The following is a 23,563-nucleotide window of genomic DNA, read 5'->3' as shown; positions in this document are numbered from 1 at the left end:
AATTACAAAATTAAGTGTTTCCCTCTGAAACTTCACAGTGGAGATATATTTTGATGGTGTATCTCAGTGTATTCTCATGTGCTGAAATGTATTAAAACCAAAATATTTTGATGCTAAAGCAGTCAATCCTGAAAGACTTTTGCTTTCCCAAAGTGTTGTATGAATAACCACAAACCAGGCTTTACTGAACATGGTAACTCTGATGATGCTCTTTTCAGATACAAATACTCTTTTTGGCTACATCACGCGGAAGACCTCAAACTGCCTGGTACAGGGCTAAATTTCACAAAGAACTGAAGTATCCACCTCTGCAGCTTGTCAAATGAAGATGTATTTTTCTCCACTGGGCTCTTGACAGGAGCTCAGATCCTCTGCTCAGGCTAGTGAGGGAGGGAGAACTACACTGCTCTTTGTGTGGTGTTGTCTTTGCTCAGTGTTTCATGTGGTTGAACGCTGGGAGCTTTTACAGCCTGGGGTAGCCACAGATGAGAGCTGCAGGCAGGATTGTGAGGCTGACGCGCTCCTGCGGCGCGCATCCAGTTGTAGAGGAAGACAAAGGTCCTGTGGTTTTCTTGGGGAATCGTCAGATGGTTTATGTTGTAGCAGATGCTCTGAGCATCCATCGTAAATAACAAGGCATAATGTAATAGGATTTTTTAATGTATCTAATGCTCTTGCTTCAGTTTACAGGCTGGACTCAAATTACTTGGGGGAGGAGAAGATGCTACTTTTTGGGCTAAAAATTTTCAGGGCCTTTTGTTTAAATGTATGCAGCTGGCACATCCACAGCTGATAACTCATGCAGATGAGTTGTAGAATTACAAGGCTTCTGGCTAAAAGAAAGCCCCACCCTACAATTTATTTCACTCCAACATCTTAATTAGCTTTATAAAAATAAAAAGGAGATATTAGTAAATGTGAGTTTTGGGAAGAATTCTCATGGTCTGAACAGTGAAAATAGTGGGGATTTGATCAAATCTGAGTTGCAGTTAAACTTGTGTCGAGACTAGTAGAAGACAGAGGATGAAAATGGGTACATATAGATACATGTGTGCTGGTACCTGGCCTGGATCTAGCACTGAAGCTCTCTGGTACTGTGTAACTGAGAAGAATGGCTGCTGACAGCTTTAGCCAGGTGTTAGCTAGTCTCACAAACAGGTCGTGGCCATGATGTAGGTGTTACAGCATGCCAGGGTTCATTCCCAATATACAGTTCACATGCAGCCACTCTCAGAGGGTGCAGGTTTAACAGACTTGGCAAGAAGTCGCTATTTGGCCTCAGGGCCAGAGGGCTGTCCCAAGCACTGTATGTGGTTTGCTAGTTGCTCTGACCAGTGCAGGAGGGAATTCCGTATTGGTGTTAGCAGTACACCACTGTAAGGAAATGATCTCTCCCACACGCCATTTTAGATGTCTCATTTCCGTTTGAACAAATGCTAATATTCACGTTAAAAATCTCAGTCTCTCAATCCTCTCTTGCAGCTTTTCTTGGTGAAAGAGGAAAATATTTCATCTTTCACTTCTACAGAATTTATTTGCAATTTTTAGGGAGGCAGTGAAAGGCATGTTGCCTTTGATGCAGTAATTTTGCTGTGGTTGATAATGCACTATTTGTACACAATTTTAGGAGGTGCTGGGTGTATGAAAGATCCTTTCACGTATGCCTCAAACCCCCATCAGCATCTGTAAGAAAAGAAAAAAGAGTAAGACACAAACGTACTGTGCATCCCACTTCTTAAGAAAGGCAGTAATAATTTAAGAGCTTTCTCTGCAATTCCCTAGGATGGCTACCCTCTTATTTCACAGAAACAATAATTCCATTAGCATTACTTCCAGAAGTTAAGCATTTTTCGTGGTGTTTTTAGGTAGATAGAATGGGTTGTGTGACAAGAACAACTAGTACATTCACTCTAAAAATCCTCTGATTTCCAAATAGTATCTAGGTCATATGATACCCACAGGCATGATTCATCCACCTGGGCTTTATGCCAGTCAGCAACTGCATAGATCTGACAGTCCAGGAATACTGTAATATAATTAAAGCTGTATTTTTCCTCAAATAATTATGTTGATGTAACTATAAAAAATACAGCGTATAAATTATAGTCCTTGTCTAAAAGAATTAATTTCATTAAATAGATGCAAAAGGCGCAGTGTGGACTGAAGAGAATGCAGAGCAGACCTAGGTGAGTGAGCCCAGGTAGCTTTTCTTGGTCCTATAGCTTTCCATTTGAAAGGTGGTTATCTTGATATAAAACCCTATTTGAGGCAGAAGTAGTCTTCAGCTGAGTGCATCTGCTTGAAGCCCAGCTAGCTGTTAAGGGTTGATCGTAGCTACAACTGGCTAAAAACTGCCAGTGTTCTGCCTCCAAGGCTTTTGTATAAAGATGGTAGTCTTTTTGAGGGGCAGAAACACCATATATCTAGTGCAAAAGAGATGAGATCATGCTTATTTTTAGGCATGTGTATTATGCAGGCAGACACTCTTAATTAAAGATTCAACAATCCTTGTTCAGGGAACCATCAAGCTGTGTTTTTAAAAGATGTGTAGGTGTCTAGGAAAACAAAAATGTGTGTAGCTGTGGTGGTGTTTTTCTAGATGTACCAACATCTTTATCTCAATGAACACTTCCTGGAGTAGACTCTTCTGAGGCTTAACAGATTTTACCATGCATTTCTCTAGGTGCCTGTATACTTAGAAAAATCTAAGCCCTAATGACTGAAAACAAGCTACCTCTTTTAAGTCCTCCTTCCAAAGTGTCCTACTTCCAAAGAATATTTTTTTAAAGCCTCTTTAGCAAGTAAAGGCTAAAATACCCATAGTTGAACTGAAGAGATCCTTCTAGAAATGAGATGAGGAAGTATAACCTTTCCCAACCTGTAAGGAACCAATGGTATTTAACTTTTAAGAACATGAAGCTGAAAAATAATTCTTTGTCTTTGAGTTTCTGACTTCCCGTCCCCTGAAAGTGGGACAGGAAAGGAGGAACGTTCTCTGGTTGTAACCATGTCTAGGCTGTGGTGGACTTGGTCTGAGTACTGTTTTTTCCCTTTCTTTCATCTAGATAAAGAAGAGGCAGCAAGATGTGGTAAGGTTTCTGGAAGCCAATCGCATAGAGTTTGAAGAAGTGGATATCACAATGTCAGAGGAGAAAAGGCAATGGATGTATAAAAATATTCCTGAGGACAGGCAGCCTGCACAAGGCAACCCACTACCACCGCAGATATTCAGTGATGATCGATACTGTGGAGTAAGTACCTGTTATAATTGTCAACAATCAATCTATTAGTATAACCTGTTGACCATTTAATGAACTGTGACTTGTTGATAGTATCTGAATGAATGGTGACAGTTTGGGGCAGTAGTAGCAGGTAATGATCCAAATGAAAAATCAGATTATTCATCTGCAAATCCTAAAGTTGTCTTCAGCTGGTGGATTCCCTTGGGTGTATAACCTGACAATGGTGAAGTCCCTTGTGAAACTTCACAGTAACATGGGGATTTAGGGTTTTCTTGCTACTTGGTCTAGTCCAAGCATAAAAGTCTTTAGCACAGTAAATGAGAACATTAGCTAGATTGTTGCTGTAATTAATCATAAAACCATTGATTCAGTGAAATGAAATAATGCTGAATAGATTGATGTAGATGTGGCTTGAGACAATTAATATAACTTTAATTTGTGTATTTTAAGAATATATTTCTTTTGGATTTTAGTAGAATAGGGCTGTAACTGTGTGAGCTGTTTTGTGAAAGCTGCTACAAAACATTGCCATAACAGTGCAACAGCCTTGAAGCTAGTGCAGATAGGGGAGTCATGAATAATGAGACCAACAACCAATTAAGAGACAGAGTAGATCTTTTTTTCAGTTAAAAGGGGTTCCTAACTAGTTTGTGCAGGAATGTGTATTTGAGCTCAGGAATGTGTTTTGGTAACTATGGAGAAAACCGTAAAGAGCATGTGCTAAGAGAGAGGAAGACGTCCAGCCTTCATCCCTGAAGACCACTGGAAGACCTCCTGAGTGTCACTGAGCATGTTCTATCTGTGAGGAGTTAATGTAAATGACTTCCTGGAAATAATTTGCATCACCCTGCCTTTTCTTAGAAATGATAATGAATATGTGTAGTTAATCTGTATAAATATGAGAAATTTGGCTTTAATGGGCGCACACATTGGGAGGAGCGATCCCCTGTGTGCCCAGCGCTTCAATAAAGAATACCCTGCTTAACAGTCACCAAGGCTGGTGAGTTTTGATTCTGGTATTCCGATGCATCACCATAGAATCATAGTGGTTTGGGTTGGAAGGGATTGCAAAGATCATCTATTTCCAACTCCCCCTGCCAGGAGGGGGGACAGGGACATCTTCCACTAGACCAAGTTGCCCAAAGCCACATCCAGCCTGGCCTTGAACACTGCCAGGGAGGGGGCAGCCACAGCTTCTCTGGGCAACCTGTGCCAGTGTCTCACAACTCTCTGAAGAACTTCCTTATATCTAATCTAAATCTACCCTCTTTTAGTTCAAACCCATGACCTCTTGTCCAATTACTGCCCTCACTTGTAAACAGTTCCTCTCCATCTTTCCTGTAGGCCCCTTCAGGTACTGGAAGAGTGCTGTAAGAGCAGAGCCTTCTCTTTTCTAGGCTGAACAAGCCCAACTCTTTCTCAGCCTGCCTTCATAGGAAGGGTGCTCCAGCCCTCTGATCATCCCAGGGCCTCCTCTGGACTTGCTCCAACAGTTACTCTTCTGTTGCTGTCATAGTGTAAATTTCACTTATGCTCAGAGAGCCTTCCTATAATAGAGGTCTCTAGCAAGAATGACAAACTATTTGCTGCTGGAATTGGAGAACAGTTTAATCTTTCCCTAAAGTTAAAGCATCTTGAGACTTCTCTTCTGCTGAAAGACTGCTAAGTGTGAGAGCCTATGAACCTCACAACAGTCAGGTGAACTGTTTTCTCTTATGGTGTAAACTAACACTTTCTCCATCAGCTAGTGCAATATGCCAAGAATGGCACCGTATGAGTGTGTTACTCCTGCTTAGCCAGCATGGTACACTAGTCTTGGGCACTGTTGTAGTCTGGGAGACTCTTACCAGAACTTTATATACTCACCTTTGAATAAAATGTAGTAAAAAGTCTACAGCTGGGCCCTCTTTGCTGTACTGCGTCTCTTTATACTTCAACCACATGGCTTGTAGATCCTGTAGGAGACAGTTTTGAGGTAACTGAGTAGCTGATGGGGAGAGAAGAGGTTTGATGTGCCACCCTGGCTGAGTCAGGAAGAGAGTGGGTAAAGTTTGTCTGTGAATTCAGTAAGAAAATGATGTGGGGAAGAGAGTCTCTGCAGTTATACTCACATTTACTCTGGTCCAGCTATTGTGTGGGTTTCTGACTAGAATGTGATGGAAATACATCCAAGCTGGTTCAACTTATTCCCTGCCAGACTCAACAGTGCTGTAACAAAGCTGCTTCAGGCTGATGGATAGCTCAGATACATTGAGAACCTGTCAACTGCAGTGCAACTGTTGTCTTAATGTAGGAAGAGCACAAGTGATTTAGGATCCTCTGCAACAGATTGGGTATGATGCAGCTAATTGGCTGCTTGAAGCAAGTTTTTTTTTTTACATCCCTTTCCATGCTTTGGGTTTCCCCTGCTTGGTTACCTCAGTAGTGTAACTGGTATCTTCCTACTTCCAGGTAAGAAATGTCAGTTAAAGAAATGTCTGGGACATAGAAGGGATTTTGACCCTCACTTGTGGAACTGCCCCTCTCTTACAGAACAAAGTAAATGTTTTTATTTGTGTGATTTTTACTTTGCCTGGGAAATAGTGTTTTGGGCCGTTGTTGATTGCCCTGTCAGATTGCCTTTATAGCATGTTTTAACCTTGTCTTAGAAATTGCTGTTTGGAATTAGCAACATGTGAGATGATCTCATTAATCTGCCTGCTCAGCTGATAGCCATTTTGGTTGAGCAGTTAATCCTATTACTGGGCCTCACTGTCTGCATGAACATCTTTTAAAGAGAAAACATGCTTTGAAAGAAGCTATATTTTCTAGGATGAAGAAAGATCTATGTGCAGGATCACATTCTTATTCACCAGGTAGCCTGCTGCATTAGTTAAAGAAGTTCTTGGGTAATATAGTGGAGGCAAAACATTAGGCAGGAGGCAAAGGAGGTCAATGCTGGAAAGGGGGTTAAAATACCACAATTAGATGAAGTCCACAGACATTGTATATCTTGTCTGTCTTTGTCATCTCTGCAGGGAGTGTTTTCATATGTTTATGTTGACAGAAATAACTTAAAAATAAAGCACTATTAAGTAACTTAAACTGAAAAAGTACCCACTGAGTTTTCTCTTAGTTGTGTTAGTGAAAATTATAGTTTATCATTCCTAATCTGTGCACAGGCAATTTCTAATCCCAGTTGCTCTATTAACAAACACTATCTGGTTTTGTGCTTGCCCCTTCTGCAGTCTCACCAGGAAGCTGCCTTTGTACTTATTGTGGCTTACACATTGTTACTGACAGTACAGACTTACAGCACAAACTGGTCAGATCCATTGCAGAGCCTCTATATGTACTGGGGTTAGACAAGGCAAAGCAAAATAGGTACTTTATTTTGTTCATGTTACTTCAAGAAAGGTTCACAAGCATATAAAAACATACAAACTACTATAGTGTTATGACATAGCACTGGATTTATCAGTAAGAGATGTGAGCACACAAGAACACCAATCATTACCTTGTTCACAGGAAATAAAAATTGTATGTCATGCTTATAACAGTCCCTCTTAGTAAAAGCATTAATAGTTGCATTGTCTTATCTGCATATTCCCTTTAGTAGGAAACCTCAGCAGTGTGCAGCCCAATGGTATTATCTGAGATGAGCTTTTTCTGGCTAGTACGTTACCATTTGAAATAATATTTTTTCAGAATGTAGTTGCAGTGTGGATGAAGTCTGTCTTCAGTGTGTTCAGTAAGTACCTAAAAAGGGGTCGGTGACAGCCGTCTGACTGTGTGTGTAGGAGGGGAGAAAGGTACAGAAAGATGACCAGTGCTTACTGTTCCACAAAATGTTTCAAGTGAGAAAGACCTTGAAATTTTTGGGTTGCTGTAATCACAGATCATTGATCTTTCTTCTCATTTTCTCAGTGTTCGGAGATGTGCTCCCCAATTTTTCAGTTACAAATTCCGCTAATGAATTTTGAATTAAAGTACTCAGCAAACCCATTTTTATTTCCTGTGAACAAGATGATTTGTGTTCTTGTGTGCTTACAGTTCTTTCACTGATAATCCAGTCCCACGTCATAGCACTGATACTATAAAATTTACATTTTCTATGACTTTACAATCTGTTGTTTCATCTTAATGACATTACTATAACATTGTAAGTGTGTGATAAAGACAGTCTACATTTCAGACAAATGAACCTGCTCTTCTAATTTACAACAGTGTAAATTGCTACAGTTATCTTGTTCTAGTTAATGCTAGATAAGAGTAAGGAAGTGCATAGTCCATGATGCAAAGTGCATGAGTTCCCTTTTGCAAAGAGAAAAATGTAATGGAGAGAATTTGGAAAAGATGAGAAAAAAGACAGGTAGAGCTGGTAGGTTGGGTTGTTGGGCATTGGAACTAGTTGTGTCTTTCTGGGTTCTTTGCAAGGCTCATGCTCAGTTTTAGTGGCTTCTGCTGTGGTACTGTGACATACAGCTATGACATACAACTCAGTAGAATATTTTCCCTTAAGGTTAAATCGTTTTGCAGTAAACACTGGGTTTCCTCATCCTTCTGGACTACTCACCAAACATACCCTGGCCCCATGAACAGGTTTGCCTTTTCCTGAGGTGAAAGCAACCACGCTGTTTCCCAGCCACTGTTCTCCACAGCAGAGAGGCTTTACCCACTGGATTTGTTTGATCATGGCACATGTTTTGCATTCATGGATAACCTGTTCAGTGGTTGGTCCACCCCTTGATCACAAGCCCATCTATTCATTGCATTTCTTCCCTGGTGCCCTCATGTGTCATGGGCCTACTGAGCTGTGAATAACTCCCCCTTATGTTCCCAGTCCAGGTCCACCTTTGCCATTTCAGTTCTCACAGCCTCTCTGCTTGCTCCTTGTTTCCAGCACTGATGTTCTTCAGTGGCACTTGTCTCTTGGACATCTGAGTATCTAAGTAACGTACTCTTGCAATGAGGTTCTGTACCCAGGCAGCAATGTCTTGCCACTGTGTAGCAGCCCAGATGGGCCTACCTGCCAGTTAGTCAGCTTCTGTTGCTGTAGCCACCCACACAGGGCATTAGCTGCTGTCCATGAGTCAGTATAGAGAGTACTGGCCATCTTCTGGCAATGTCCAGTGCGAGCTGGCTGGCTTTCACCTCTGATAACTGGCTTGGTTTGCTTTTGCCTGTGACAGTTTGTGACTTGTCTTGTGGGACTCCACAGAGCATATTTCCAGTTCTGATGTTTTCCTGCAGACCCATGACATCAGTAAATAGTGTATTGCTTTCAGTTTTCTGGTAATTACACAGTGGGTTATAAGTGGTTGGTTCACCTCATGAGAAGCCAAAATCAGTGCTGCTGCACACAGCAGTACAACCTTCTTGTTACATTGGGCTGTTCGAGAAACTGAAGGGCCATTGCAACAAGGGTGGGAACATCTGTCCTGTGGAAAAAGATGCCATTCTTCATTTACTCCACAAAGTGGTTTCAAGAAGAGGAGCAGGGTATAATTGCTAACTGTCTGAGTTGGTTCCCAGGGTACTGGGATGGCAGCAGTGCAGGCCCAAATGCCAGATCTGGCTCGAGGTTGATGCTTTTATCATGGCTCTCCCAGGTACAGCAATAGAAAGTGATAACACAGCAAGAGCTGAAAACAGCCATTAACAAGCTCTTGAGTTTGATGTACAGGAAGCAACAGAGCAACTGAGGGGAAAAATCAAATCGGCATCAAGTCAACATTGTGACCGGCAACATAAAGTAATAGCTTGCCAAGTAACAGCTGTAGATTTAGTCAGTGTGCTCAGGAGCCAAAAAGGGCTGTTGTGGGTTGACCCCAGTTAGCAACCACACAGCTGCTTGGTCCTCCCCTCAGTCTCCTAGCAGGACACCAGAGAGAATGGGAAGAACAAAAGCAGGGAAGCTCGTGAGTTGAAATAAGGACAGTTGAATAAGTGAAGGAAAGGGAAAAAAACCAAGTGATGCAAATGCAGTCACTCACCATCTCCCAAAAGCAGACTGATGCCCAGCCAGTCTCCAAGCAACAGCTACCTTGGAAGACTCCACAATTTTTTATGAACATGAGTTTATGTGGTATGGAGCATCACCTTGGCCAGTTGGGGCCGGCTGTCCCAGCTATGTTTCCTCCCAGCGTGTGGAGATGGCAGTGAGGAGTAGAGAACAGAAAAGGCCTTGATGCTGTGCAAGCACTGCTTGGCACTAGCCAAAACATTGATATCTTATAAAGGCTGTTTTAATCTCATATCCAAAACACAGCACCACACAGGTTGCTGTAAAGAAAGTTAACTCCATCCCATCTGGACTCAGTAAAAACATGAGGATGGTAGTTTGTATATTTTTACTAAATCCTTTGCTTTCAAGGTTACAAAAAATTTTCTAAATGTTCTGCTTCCCATTGTGAATTTATTTCACTCAACCAGATCAGTGATTTTGTGTGGGTTCACAGCTTCTTTCTAAGTACTTGCACAGTACTAACTACTTTAACCTGCAGGTTAAAAATGCATTTAAAAGGAATTAACAAAGAGTTACTTATCCTTCCTTACTACTGTTACCTTTTTTACACAGACCAGGGAAAGTCCAGACAGATGGAGAGATCACTGCAGACTGGTGCCTTGGCCAGTTGCATGATACCAAGTACTGAAATGCCTAAATTTTGGGGGTGCGGCTTCTGGAGTGGAATTTGTAGCCTCCAGCTAGGGCTTTAGCTTCTTCACATGGTAGATAAGTAGGTATATGTACCCAAACAGGATCTGCAGTAGGCAGAACATTGGACATGGTGAGCTCTTAAAGCAGAAAGCAGGAAGTGCTGGAAAAGTGATATCTGAAATTAGGCCTGTGCCTCACACATTCCTTTTCTTTCTCTGAAATCTCCACATTTGAATACACAACCCTTTGTAGACTAGAAGCGACTCCTGGATCTTTCAGAAGATTGGAAATCTCCATTTCCAGTGAGACTGCACTCTATTTTTAACCTTACAAAGCTGCAGGTTAGTGCTTTGAAATGGTGACTGTTCTATATGCAGAAATCTGCTAGTGATGAGATTGCCTGAAATTTAGGCCAACCAAAATCAAAAGGAAAACTGTTTCTGGGTGGGAGTTTGAGCTGAAGGGAAAATATTTACATGGCAGCAGGCTGACTTTTCTTATTCTCTCCCCCCTTTTTTTTTATTTCTTGAAAGCTATTCGTATGGCTTGGAGTGGTGGGGGGGTTAAGTCCTGATAGAGTTCCCAGTGGGTAGTTGTAGAGATGGAGATATGTGATATTTATTGTACTTATTGTCCTTCCCTGAAATGTGATATATGGGTATCAACTCCATCAAAACAGTGAAGGCCTATAGACAAGAAAGAAATAAAACAGGCTGCTGAAAGATGCCCAGTGTTCTCCAGAAATGATTCAGCACAGAAGCAATTACTGTGGAACTGATTTCTTTGCAGTGATAGGTATCAATTTCTTCTGTGTTTTTAAACATCCTGGAAAGATTCATATGCATTTTCTTTATGTGTGTCAAATGCAAATCAGTAACTACTGGTTGGTAAGAGAAAGAAAAGAGGATTTAAGAAAACTGGCTAGAAACCACCTCGGTTTCTGTGCTGGCCTGTTGTTGAGGAGTTTGTCATTATTGAAACCTACAGATACAGAGAGTTTGAACGCTCTAGATCCTCAAGCAACATGGCAGAATTCACCTCAGCAGATCTCCTGTAGTGTGTTTACTTCAGGAGCTTGGGCAGTTGAGCAGCTAATTTAGTATTCAGCAAGTCTGTATTTGATTCCCCACACCCTTGGAGATGTCTTAGCCAACTTGTTTAAAATCTTCGTGGTCTGGGTCTGTCTTGGGGTAATTTTGCTAGATAAAAGTTAGTGTGAATTGCTCAGAGATGAAGCTGAAACTTTCTTGATGATTTTTCCATCAGAGGAAGACTTTCCTGCAGGTACAGTTTATAAGCTGTTTGCTTGAAATTGTTCTTCATTACCTTCTGCAGTTGCATTGAAGCAGTTTGTGGGTCACAGGTGTCCATAGACCCTTGTCTGAATGTGAGTGACTTGGGGCCAATGACACATCACTATTTAACCTTCTGATTAAGCACTTCACTCAAGCAAGGAACACAGAAGCAAAGCTGGCATTGGAAAGCAACCCCTGCCCGTGTGTCTTCTGCATGGTGGCAAGATACTGTTTGTTAGGTCTCTTAGCCAGGGTTTCATGTAGAAGGGTGACTGCCACAGCTAACTCCCTGGCATTCCAGTTCCTCCCTCTCAAATCTGTCATGGCTGAAGCTGAACTTGGCAAGGGATGCCAAGAAAAACAAGAAGGGCTTCTACATGTATATAAACCAGAAAAGGAAGGTTAAAGTGTACGTCTCCCAGTAAGCAACAATGGAGAGCTGGTGACAACAGATGAGGAGAATGCTGAGGTTCTCAACCTTCCTGCTTTGGTCTTCACTGAAACCTCTCTCCTCCCCGCTCTCAAGTTGATGGCCCACAAGATGGGGCCAGGGAGACAGTGTCCCTTCCACTATAAGTGAAGATAAGGTTTGTGATCATCTGAGGAACCTGAATATACACAAGTCCATGGGACCTGATGAGATGCGTCCCAGAATCTGCAAGGAATTGGCTGATGTAGTTGCCAAGCCACTCTCCGTGATATTTGAAAAGTTGTGTTGGTCAGGTGTAGTCCCTGGTGATGGGAAGAGAGGAAACATCACAGCCATTTTTAAAAAGGGTAGGAAAGAGGACCCTGGGAACTACTGAGCTGTCACCCTCACCTCTGTGCTTGGGAAGATCATGGATCCTCCTAGAAGCTGTGCTGAGGCACAGGGAGGTGATTTGAGACAGCCAGCATGGCTTTACTAGTAGCAAGTCCTGCCTGACCGATCTGGTGGCTTTCTACAATGGAGTAACTGTGTCAGTGGACAATGAAAGGGCTACGGATGTCAACTATCTGGATTACTGCAGATGGAAGATGGTCACAAGTGGTGGTCCTAAAGGGTCCATACTCGGACCAGTGCTGTTTAATACCTTCATTAATGATATTGACAGTGGGATTGAGCACACCCTCAGCAAGTTTGCAGATGACACCAAGCTGGGTGGTGAGGTTAATGTGTCAGAGCAATGGGATGCCATCCAGAGGGACCTGGGCAGGCTGGAGAAGTGGGCCCATGTGAACCTCATGAGGTTCAACAAAGCCAAGTGCAGGGTCCTGCACCTGGGTTGGGACACCCCCTGTTATTCATACAGGTTAGGAGCTGATATACTTGAAAGCAGCCTGAGGAAAAGGACTTGGGAATGCTCATGGATGAGAAGCTGGACATGAGCCACCAATGTGCATCTGCAGCCCAGAAAGCCAACAGCATCCTGGGTTGCATCAAAAGAAGTGTGGCCAGCAGATTGAGAGAGGTGATTCTGCCCCTCTTCTGCATTCTAAGATGATGAGTTGGAAGGTGCACAACAGAGGAATGTGGCACCTGTTATCCATAGTACTGATTCTGCCACTAACTCCCCCTGAATAGTCCCCTGCCCCAGGTGGGCAATATGCCAGTTTGGGGTCTTCAGTGGTTGGATGGGGGAAGCTGTTCTGCACTTTAATTTATTGGAGGCTAAAGATACCAGTTCTTCGAGTTGATGTTTCTACCCTGTCACGGCTGCTGACAAACATCACATCAGCCTGAGTTTGTCATGTACTGTTCAAACAATAGAGCTGCAGCTGACATCTGCCTCCCTTTTATTAAAGCCTTTGTTTTTGGAAGTGTACAACAAGAGATTACAGAAATAAACATCTGGCCCTTAGGAGAGGAGTAACAAGTTGCTTTGTAGAGTCAATTGTGTAAGGTCTTTGAAAATACTGTGCAGGGATCTTATCAGAAGGTTATCAAATGGGAAACTCTCGTGTTTAGACTGACCTGTGTGGTGCAGAGGAGATTTTCTTATTTTTGTGTGCTTATATACTATTGAAACCCCCTCAGATATGCCCACACACTTGTTCTCCAAGGAGAGCTGTGGTGAGTAAGAGCTTTCCATTGTAATCATAATCAGATCAGTAAATGAATGTCATCTGACCTAGAGAACTGGACTGCCCTTTTCAGGAAGGATGCGAGCAGCTGGCTCTGGATGGCACACAGCATTAATTCAGTCTGGAGCAGTGCGGAGCCCGTGCAATCCGTTTGGGAGCTCCCCATCATTCCTTGTCGGAGCAATTACCTTGCCCCTTTTAGAAGAAGGAAGAGATCATAATCGTGCATTGAAAAATTGGTGCCAAAGAGGAACAGATCAGTGTGGCCACAGATTTAAGTACTGTCCAATAATTAGCGTGTTATTAAAAATCTGTATGAGGAGCGGTGCAAGCGACATTAGGGTGCGTTTCTCGTTTTTTGGCTGCTTGACGCAGCGTCTCGGTGCCAGCCAGGACAGAGTTCCCGTTCCCAAGGAGCCAGCATAGGTGAGCCGAGTTGTTGTTGTTTCCCACACCCCGTTCCCTCAGGTCCCCATAAAAGGGGGTCAGGCGGGGAGGGGCGGGTCTGGGACGGGCTGGGTGCGGGCAGAGCCTCCAGTTGCTCGGTAAGAGCTCCATGTTATCGCCCTTTGTGTGTTGTGTCTTGGGGTCTGTGTTGCTGTTCCCTCCCTCCCTGTGCTGTGCCAGCAAACTGCCCTTGCCCCAACCCACGGGGGCTCCTGTCCGTTTCTCCCCGTCCCAGCAGAGAGGGGTGGGCGAGGGGCTGCGGCTCGGCTGCGCCTGGGGCTGAACCGCGACGCGCTGGGAGCGGTGAGGAGTGTCTGCGATGCGCAGCAGCGTGTTCTTCCTCGGGCCACCAGCTAAAGCCAAACAGCAGCAAAGCTAACTTGCTCTTTTAAAGAAATTTGCTGGGATGAACTTTATTCACAGTCACTTTCCTTGAAACCTGATGAGATAAAATGTTCCCTTGATCCCACTGGAGTAGTAATGGATAGACGGTGTCTCTGTAATTGCTGATTGTAAATGCAGTCTGTGTTAATGTGTTAATGTTTTTCTTTGATCTAATGCCATCACGCTTGTGTTACGTCCCTTGAAGCGCAAATAACTATTTACTGACCTGCAGGACTGCCAGTTTTAACTTGGGTGAGCAGTCAATTTCTCCCAGCAGTGACAGTGTCTATTTAAACCAGCCTCCCTGTACCTGCTTAACAAAATGCTGTGCCACATTAATTATGGCAGCATCTGTAATCATGTCACTACACTGATCTGGTTTCCCAGCACCAGGATGCAACCAACTTAAGGCCTCCACATCACAGTTGGTGTACAGCTACTGTTGTGGCCAAGCTGAGCTTTGTCAACTTGGCAGTTGCTGTTGAGAAAAGAAGCTACCCCGAAGTGGGATTTCCAAGGAGGGCATTCCTGAGGACCAACAGTTTTCCTACTGGAGTAAGTTTACATACAACCCACATGAATGTCAGAAGGACCTTTGATTATTTTAAAACTTTGTGTAAGAGATGACTTAAGATACAGGAGTGGTCTTTATTGTGTAAGACTAGGTCTGTCTGGCCCAGTTTTGTCCCCCGACAGTGGCCATAAGCATATGTTTGGGAAAGGCTAGAAGCAAATCAAGCAGATAAAATACTTCTGTTGCCTATTCTCTGTGCCTCTAGTTTCTTCTCTGAAGCAAATATAACTTGAATGTATTTAGTAATTCTTACTACATTTCTCTTTCACTAGGTCACACTTCTGGTGAAGCCATGTAACCATTTAGCATTCTTAGTGTGTTTTTGCAATGTGCACCATGGGTCCCCTGAGCTCTGCATCTAGTACCTGATCGTGCTGTCACTACAGTGAGCTTCACAGCCTTCCTCCCAGCACCACCTGGGGTAATCTTGCTCCTGGAGACCTTTGCAGCCACAGTCTGCTTCTCTGTCTTGGTTTAGAGCAGAGACACGCTTTATGCTTTTCCCTGTAGGTGAGCTGTTGAAATGTCAGTACAGTTAGCTTTGCTAATTTTCAGCAAAGGATGCTGGTGGTAAAACAGACAGGCTGTGTCTTGCCTAAGCTACTTGGTGATCAAGCTGCCATTGACTGTTAAAGGTGAGAAGCCAGGCCTAAGGCTGTCAGGTGACTGTTACCCAGCTAAGAAACCTTCTCTGACTTAATAGCTTTTTACTTGCCTTATTTATACTCCTGTCACTTCTTTATCCCCTCAAATTATCCTGAGATATTTTTTTCTCTTAACTGGTGTTTGTCATTCTCTGTTACATCTCTGTGATTTGTCAGCTGTATTTTTGTGGCTTTTCAACTTTTCCAGAGGGGTTGAGCATCTGTGCATCATTGATAATTCATGCCCACTGTCTCTGTCCCCCCTTACTTTTAGTAGTCTTTATCAGCTACTAACATTGCTAGTGTTTTATACATTAATGTGTAATAAGCAGCTCTGGAAAATGCCAGGGATCATAATTTAAAGTAACACAGTCACAATTATATTTGTACACACAGTTGCCTTTTGAATTGGGGCACTGGGTGGCAGTTTGCCACACTCGTGTATCTTTAGGTTAACAGCTGCTTTCTGAACACCTCTGGGACATCAGTGGGAGCCACTTCCTCATGCAGGGGCAAGGCACCAGTGCTTAGCTGGTCCCAGCAGAGCTGCAGCACCCTCTGGCTTGGTAGAGCTGCTTGGCACAGTAGCAAGGGGATTGTAGTAGCTTGTTATCAGCAGTGAAGCGTGGTGTGGAAGCAGGGAGCCACTGCTTTGCCAAAAATGGTGGATGATGGTGTCCCTCCTCTGTGGGAGGCAGCATCCCACAGAGTTTTTCCAACTGGAACATGCTGGCTCACAAGTGAGTTGGGCTCTTGCCTGGGTGTGATGCTCTCAGCTTCCACTGAGCTTGGCACCGTTTTCGTTCTTAAGCCTTTGCATCTTCTGCTGGTAGCTGTGGGATGTTCTTCGTGCAGGACAAGGATTTTCATGTCCTCACCCATTAATTTAATGTCTCTACATGCAGCTCAGATCTGCACAGACTTTCTCTCCTTAAAAAGGTAAGGCCAAAGGCAGGATGCTTTTGGAACATCTGTTATCTTGCCCATATTACAGGGGATGCCAGGGATGCCTACTTTGAACTCTGCTACGTGCCAAAGCAAAACCGATGAGTCCTTCAGATGATGCTTCTCAAAAATCTCTTAAGAAACTATCATACTGAAGTGATTTCTTTCAAATTTTATAGGACTATTACGCATTTTTGTAACACATTTTCCACCTTTGAATTCATATATTTTTCATTGCAGAGATTAATAGGAAAATTCTCCCATTTAAAACTTTACTGCTGCTTTATCTAGAAGCATGATGCTTCCACTCCCATCCCCCATGAAGGGAGGAAAGTGTCAACAGCATTTTAATGTGCTTTGCAATGCAGATATTTCAAAACATCAGGGAGATTGCTTCTCATGGATAATCTCTTGTGGTTATTAAATATTCTGCTCCTTTTAAAATTATTCTACCCACTGGGCTTTGTGCTCTTTCAAACATATGCTTGCTCAGCTCATTGTTTAACCTTCACAATTTTTTCAGTAAGTGAATCCAGGTTTAATAATCTGTAAAAATGTGGAAAAACCATACTAAATCAGGCCTGGGTACTTCTGCAAGTAAAAATTGGTAAATATCAAAATTAGTTTACAGAGGTTAAGCTAAACAGATGTTCATGGCTATTGGTGCATTAGTTGAGTCACAAAGTCATTGTCAGAGCCAGGAATGCAGCCTTATTTCTTAGAACATTGTTTTCAGGCTGTGAATCCTTCCCTATCCTGTGTTTCTTTCCAAATTCCTACCAGAGTGAAAAACATGTGGTCTTACAGAAGTGAGTTTTAGAGCTAATTGAAGCACTGGGATTAAGACAATTAAGGAAATAACCAGAACTCAAAAATGGTGATGAGAGATGATGATTCACATGAACAAACTGACCCTTCTCTTGGATAAACTGTTGAGACAAACAGGTGTCTGGGGTTTCATATAAACTCCATGTCCTTAGGATGCTCTTAATGGGGAGTGGATATGATGTCGTGCTGCTGCAGAAGTGCTTTCACTAGCTGCCTGCAGATTGGCTGCTTCTAGTTGACAGGGCTGTAATGAGCTGTTCAAGGCAATTTAAACATGATAAAGGGGTGCCCTTGTTCTCATTGTGGGTTGTACTCCTCCACTGCTTCTCAACCTGCACTCCAGACTCACTGTGTGAGTGTGTGACTCACTTGCAGGTGAGCCCAGTGGAGAAAATGAAGGTTATTTCTCAGATCAGTCACTGCCTTCACATGTGGTTGCTGTTCCAGCTCATGTTCCTCATGGATTTTTCATCTGCTTTAGCAGAGTCAGGCTGGACCTTTTTCAGGTTTAACAGCATCTGTGCAGTTATTCAAGTCAAGGGCTTAATCAAACATCCTTCTGCAGAGCTGCAGTATTACTACTCTGCTGGGTGTTCAGAGTCTGCTTTTTATCCACGGTAGTGTTGGGGTTGCTTTCAGTACTGTTGCAGCTTACATCATGGCCTAGTTGTGAGATCTGTCTGCTTTCTGGCTATTAATTGTGAATTTACATGAAATCAGAAACTAGCATCAGTTTATCACATGTAGATTTTTAAGAATGTATGTATATATGCCTCTTTCCTCTGTTTGTTTATATGTTTAATTTCAAGGTGAAGTGGAACAGACCATACCTAAAAGTAACAATAAAGGAACTTAAAACTGTGTCTAATACCTCCATCTGTAAGCATTTTAAAAAATAATGTTAATAGTCCTGTCTTCATAATGATAAGTAGCATCTGGCTGCAAAGTCTGCTTCCCAGTCTGTGATGCTGATTGCTGTGGGAGAGTCTACCTTTCCTTGCTCCAGAACAGCTTTATTCCTTGAAGTGTTTCATTCCCCTGGCAGGGAGAGGAAATAAACTCGACTCTCCCCATGGAGTGAAGTGAGTAGATAGTATTCATTGGAAGTTACGTATTGTGCATAGAGAAAGCAATGTGTGTACTCAGCTTTGGTGAGGCTGCACCTTGAGTACTGTGTTCAGTTTTGGGCCCCTCGCTACAAGAAAGACATTGGGGTCCTGGAGCGAGCCCAGAGAAGGGGAGCAAAGCTGGTGAAGGGTCTGGAGTGCAGGTCTTATGAAGAGCAGCTGAAGGAACTGGGGTTGTTTAGTCTGGAGAAGAGGAGGCTGAGGGGAGACCTTACTGTTCTCTACAACTACCTGAAAGGAGGATGTAGTCCGGTGGGTGTTGGTCTCTTCTCCCAAGTTACAGTGATAGAACAAGAGGAAATGACTTCAAGTTGTGCCAGGAAATTGTTTTTCACTGAAAACGTTGCCAGTCATTGGAACAGACTGCCCAGGGAAGTTGTTTATTTGCCAACCCTGAAGGAATTTAAAAGACTTGTAGAAATGGGGCTTAGGGACATGATTTAGTGGTTAGACTTGTTGAGGCTAGGTTAGTGGTTGGATTTGATGATCTTGGGTGTCTTTTCCAACCTAAATGTTTCCTTGATTCTTTACAAATATGTGCATGAAAGCTGAAGGGATGGGTAGGCATAAAGCTTGGTCTTGGAATACCAACTTCTTGCCCGAGTGTATAGCACAGTGATATGCCATCTTGTAAGAAGATGATGACAAAAAAACATCTTAAGAGGAAGGTTTACTCCTGCTTATGTAAGCTTGTGTGTCTGAGGCCTCCTAACCATCATGTGCTCCTGCTGGCCTCCCCATGCCTTTCAAGGCAGATACTTCTAGTGTAGAGGGTTGGGCTGGGAAACTGCCTCTGTGCAGCTCTGTTTTCTTCTGGTCTGTGGTTACATGAGTGATTATGCAACTGCAAAGTATCACTTTGGCTGGACTGTTGTGTTCACATTAGTTTAGCAGGATATTATTATGGAAATGCTAGTAAAGCATCTTTGCCTAGTGCACTGTAAAGGTTTTAAGAGAAATTTGGCACATCTGCAAAATTATTATGGATCTCATGGGAGGTATATTATCCCTGTCATGGTGGCTATGTATTTTCTGTGTGAACAGTCTTTTATTTTAGGTTAGTGGTGAGAAAAAAGACAATGAAGAGAAGTAAAGCCTTCATCTACAAGCACAGACTTTCCTTACAAAGTTATTTTACAAAATACTAGCCATCTTTCTGCTAGGATGTTATTTGATATATCTCATAATTGGGTCTGGCAGGTGGGGTGCAGGTCTGTTCATGGATTCACTCTTGTGATTGTGAAGACCCAGAGAAGTACTGAGAAGCAGAATGCCTGCCCAGAATGTTTTTGCTTCCTGCTTAGGACGTGAGAAGCCAAAATATAAGCACAAGTTGATATTGGCTAGGCATGAGTAAACTGGTTGGAAGATAAAAGAAGGTTCCTGATCTTTTCATATCCTGTGACTGTCTTCAAGAAGAGCCAGGTCAGCAAAAGACTGCTGCTTTCCAATTGCAGCTCATTCTGTTCATCTTACACAATCCCCTGTGACTGCACGTGTGTGGTGGTGGCAGCTTGTGAATTTACAGGTTCAAAAGAAGGTGGGAGTGGAAGGAGAGACCAGTGGGCAAAGCAGCTGCTGCTGAGGTAGATTGAGGCTTAGTTGTAGGAAAAGGACCTGTAACTGTCACAATGAGACATGACCTCTCAAAAAGTAGTGAGATTAGAGGATAGGAGCCAAAGAAGTGATAACTTTGGGGGTCAGGTGCATTGGGAATGGCCACTACAGGAATGGGAAGTATGTGAAGACACACAGACTGCCTGTTAATATTCTGTGTTGAAAGCATGTATGTGCACAGTCAATATTTAAAGGTGTTTCTCTCATTGAATGCTTTCAAGTTAAGCATAACTACCATTAGGCATTAGAGATAATTGCTATGTAATGATGAGCACATACCTGAAATTTCCTGTCACTTGTGGAGTATTTTATGTGCCAGAAGTGGTCAAGTAAAGATTCATATTTCCACTTTGCACTTATGTGGAGGGGGAAAGGAATCTAAACTGGGTGCTGTATTGTTTGCTCGGGGTCATAGAGGAAATCTTTGCCAGACCCTTAAGAGAACCTGAAACTTCCTGGCTTCTTGTCATATCCCAAATCCATTCACTCAACAGTGCTCTTTCTCTTTTTTTCCCCTTAAAAATCAAATATTGTCAGGTCATCTGATGATAGAAGAGTAGCATGTGTCCAGAGCAATAAGCAAAGCAGTAAAACCAGTAGTAACACTTTGAGATCAGAAACCAATCTTAATCAGCTGAAACCTAAAAGGAACCTCATTGTGATAACGAAGCTTATTTGTTAACCTTTCTATACAACAAGGGCTTTTTTTTTTTTAGTAACATTTTATATTTAACTATGTGGTCGTCCAAGGCTGAGATATGATTGCTGATTTCAGAGGACACGATGGTCAACTGTTTGGAACTGTTGGAGAGGGTTCAGAGGAGGGCCACAAAGATGATTAGAGGGCCAGAGCACCTCTCCTACAAAGAGAGACTAGAGAAGACTGGGGGGGGACCTCATTGCAGCCTTCCAGTACCTGAAGGGAGCTTATAAACAGGAGGGGAATCAACTTTTTAAAAGGATAGACAATGGCAGGACAAGGGGGAATGGACTAAAGCTAAAGGAGGGAAGGTTTAGATTAGATATTAGGGGGAAGCTCTTTACAGAGAGAGTGGTGAGGTGCTGGAACAGGCTGCTCAGAGAAGTGGTGGATGCCCCATCCCTGGAAGTGTTCCAGGCCAGGCTGGATGGGGCCCTGGGCAACCCTGTGTAGATCCAGGCCTGGACGTCAGTGGCCCTGCCTGTGTCAGGGGGGTTGGAACTCTATGATCCTTGGGGTCCCTTCCAACCCAGACCATTCTATGGTTCTATGATGTCCCTGTTCCACCTCAGAAGAAATAATGAGTTCAGCTGCCTTAGAAACTTTTGGAAGCTTCCATTTCAGGAAGTACTTTGTGTGCTAAAATACAAACTGGAAATTTGGTCAGAGACTTACTTGCATTGCTAGGCTCTTATGTACCTTTAAAATACATCCACAATAAATTTCCTTTGAAAGTTGGTGTTTTCTTGCCAAATAAAGCAGTAAAAGTGTTGCAGCTAGAGAATCTGTGTTTTCATTCACCCTTGTAGTTGGTGATACCAGTGCAGCTTAGAATAGCTTGTAGGTATGTCCAGGAGTATCCTTTTTTTCCAGAGCATCATTTCATATTGTCTATTAGTCTAATACATGGCCTGGTAGGATCAATCAGGAAAACACAAATACAATTGTTGACTGAATTTTTCTTCTTCTCTAGGATTACGATGGCTTTTTTGAATCAAAGGAGAGCAACACTGTCTTCTCCTTTCTTGGACTGAAACCTACTTTGGCGTCAAAGGTCAGTGTTGTATTGGAGACTTTTAATGGAATTCTTGAAGATTGAATTTTGTTTGAACCAAAAGAACTCTGTGTGTTTGGATGTACTGCTGCCTTGATCCATACCTTGTCTGTATCAAATTCATGCCAGTGATGTAATTGAAGCTGTTGTCATGAGAAGTAAAGCCTTTTAAATAAACCCAAGCATATACATGGATGTTAATTCGAGGCAGCAGATAAAGGAAGTTTTAAGAATACATTCTCCTTCATGTTATCAGTGTAAATTGAGAGTGACTTAGTAGTTTTGTTTCCTGTTATAATTATCTTAATCACTGGAATATCTGCAGCTTATGTCACTGAAACATCTTACTGGACTGCCTGGCATAATGGAACAACCAGGATGGCATTTATTGATTACACAGTATGTATTTTAAAGTGCTGAAGCAGTCAGGAGCTGTACCAAACTTTTTTGGATAAGAATTTAGTTTTAACAAATACATTTATACAGGTTAGAACACAAAGCCAGTTAACATCTTTCCATTGAACACTTAACTTCAATTGAAATATATCTGCAGTATAATAGAGATTTTTATTGCCATATGGAAGCCTGGACACTTGTTCAAAGAGATTGTATGGTGCAGTTTTGATATCAGACACAGTAGACCAGACGTGGGAGAGGTTTTTTCTTCTCTTGGTCAGTGTGGACACAGCTGTGTTTGGTAGCAGTACTGTTTCAGGCCTGGATGGTAGCTCTTGGGTTTCTGTGGAGTTCCTCTTCTTACAGGGATTTGTGTAGTTTTTCACCCTTTGAGGGAGAGGAGTAGGAGAGAACCTCAGCATTGTTTTGGCAGCCTTACTGCAAGTTTTATAGCTTGAAGTGGTCCAGGAAAAAGATGATGGCCTACTGCAATCAGAAATAGCAGCTTCTATGCAGCTATGTTCCTGGGAAATAACCTGTTGTCCACCCAGAGGAGTATCTCTCTAAGCTTGGACAGATCACTGCTTCAGCCTGGTAGTACTTCAAAGTGATGCATCCTCAGCTGCTGTGTGGACCAGGGGTAGGGGCACTTTCTAGGCAAAGGTCACAGATAGTGAATATTTCTTCATAGTACTAATAATATTTTTGTTTCTTTTAAATAGGAGTCAGAACCCTAGGAAGTCTATCTGAAGTGTCGACAAACACATCTCCTGGATGAATGACCCTGTTCTTCAGCACACAACAGCTTCCCTAATGGATCACTGTGACGGAGCAAACATGCACCATTAGTAGTAGTCTGCTTGCCGTGAGACGGTGCTCTCCAATCATGTGGAGTTAATAACACATATATCAAACAGGATTAAGGCCAGGCTACTCATCTTCCTTTTTAAAAATACTCATTGTTGATGTTTCACTTTGTCTTTGGATTGCTTTTGCCACTGGCACTGACATTCTAATGGACATGTATGTTTGAGGATAAGGAGCAGGAGTGTAGGGCTCCTGTTGTTCACAGATACACTTCCATAGTCAGATTCCTTGCCTTTTTATATTCATCCAACTACTGTAGTTGAAATTAGCTCATCATGATAGTTAGTGCTCATGGTCTTCAGAATGTTTGTGCTGGTTATGATCCAGAAGGTTAAAACTGTCAATCTTAAGATCTCAGTCTAAGCCAATAGCTACCATGTTTCTGCCCTGCATTTATTGAGATGTTTATGCTAGATCATGTTTATTGTAGGAGACATGGTCTGCTAACCTTGTTCATGAAAACTTGGTTTGTCTCATGATGTACATTGCAACTGACTGTTTAAAAACAGCTGTTACCACAGAGTAGGTGCCAAAGTGAAATATTTTGACATATTGCAAATACAGGTGAAATGTGCAGGGAAACACTTGGTGGAAAATACTGGGCAGTTCAGAAGAAGCAGTCTCAAAGCTAATGATAACATTACCTCTTAACTGAGAGAGGCTTAACACCAAAGGTTGGAGAACTACAGTTGGGCTGTCTTAAAATGAAATTTTGCCAAACCCTTGAGTTTAGCCAGCA

The 23,563-nt window shown here is 42.6% G+C and overlaps 1 protein-coding gene across 1 annotated transcript in view; it reads left to right on the top strand.

The window, feature by feature from the left end:
• SH3BGRL2 (SH3 domain binding glutamate rich protein like 2) overlaps positions 1 to 22,724 on the top strand; it is a gene marked incomplete at its 5' end in the record, with an annotated part of 41,622 nt that extends 18,898 nt beyond the window's left edge. Inside the window, 3 exons of the mRNA XM_084261390.1 lie at positions 3,066 to 3,251; positions 21,481 to 21,561; positions 22,680 to 22,724. Coding sequence (XP_084117516.1) covers positions 3,066 to 3,251; positions 21,481 to 21,561; positions 22,680 to 22,694 — 282 coding nt within the window. The 3' untranslated portion in view covers positions 22,695 to 22,724. The remainder of the gene's footprint in view (positions 1 to 3,065; positions 3,252 to 21,480; positions 21,562 to 22,679) is intronic.
• Positions 22,725 to 23,563: the final 839 nt, after the last annotated feature.

Source organism: Gallinula chloropus (genome assembly GCF_964237585.1).
Source record: "Gallinula chloropus genome assembly, chromosome: 3".
In the NCBI taxonomy this organism is placed as follows: Eukaryota; Metazoa; Chordata; class Aves; order Gruiformes; family Rallidae; genus Gallinula; species Gallinula chloropus.
This window is presented reverse-complemented; position numbering and strand designations above follow the sequence as displayed.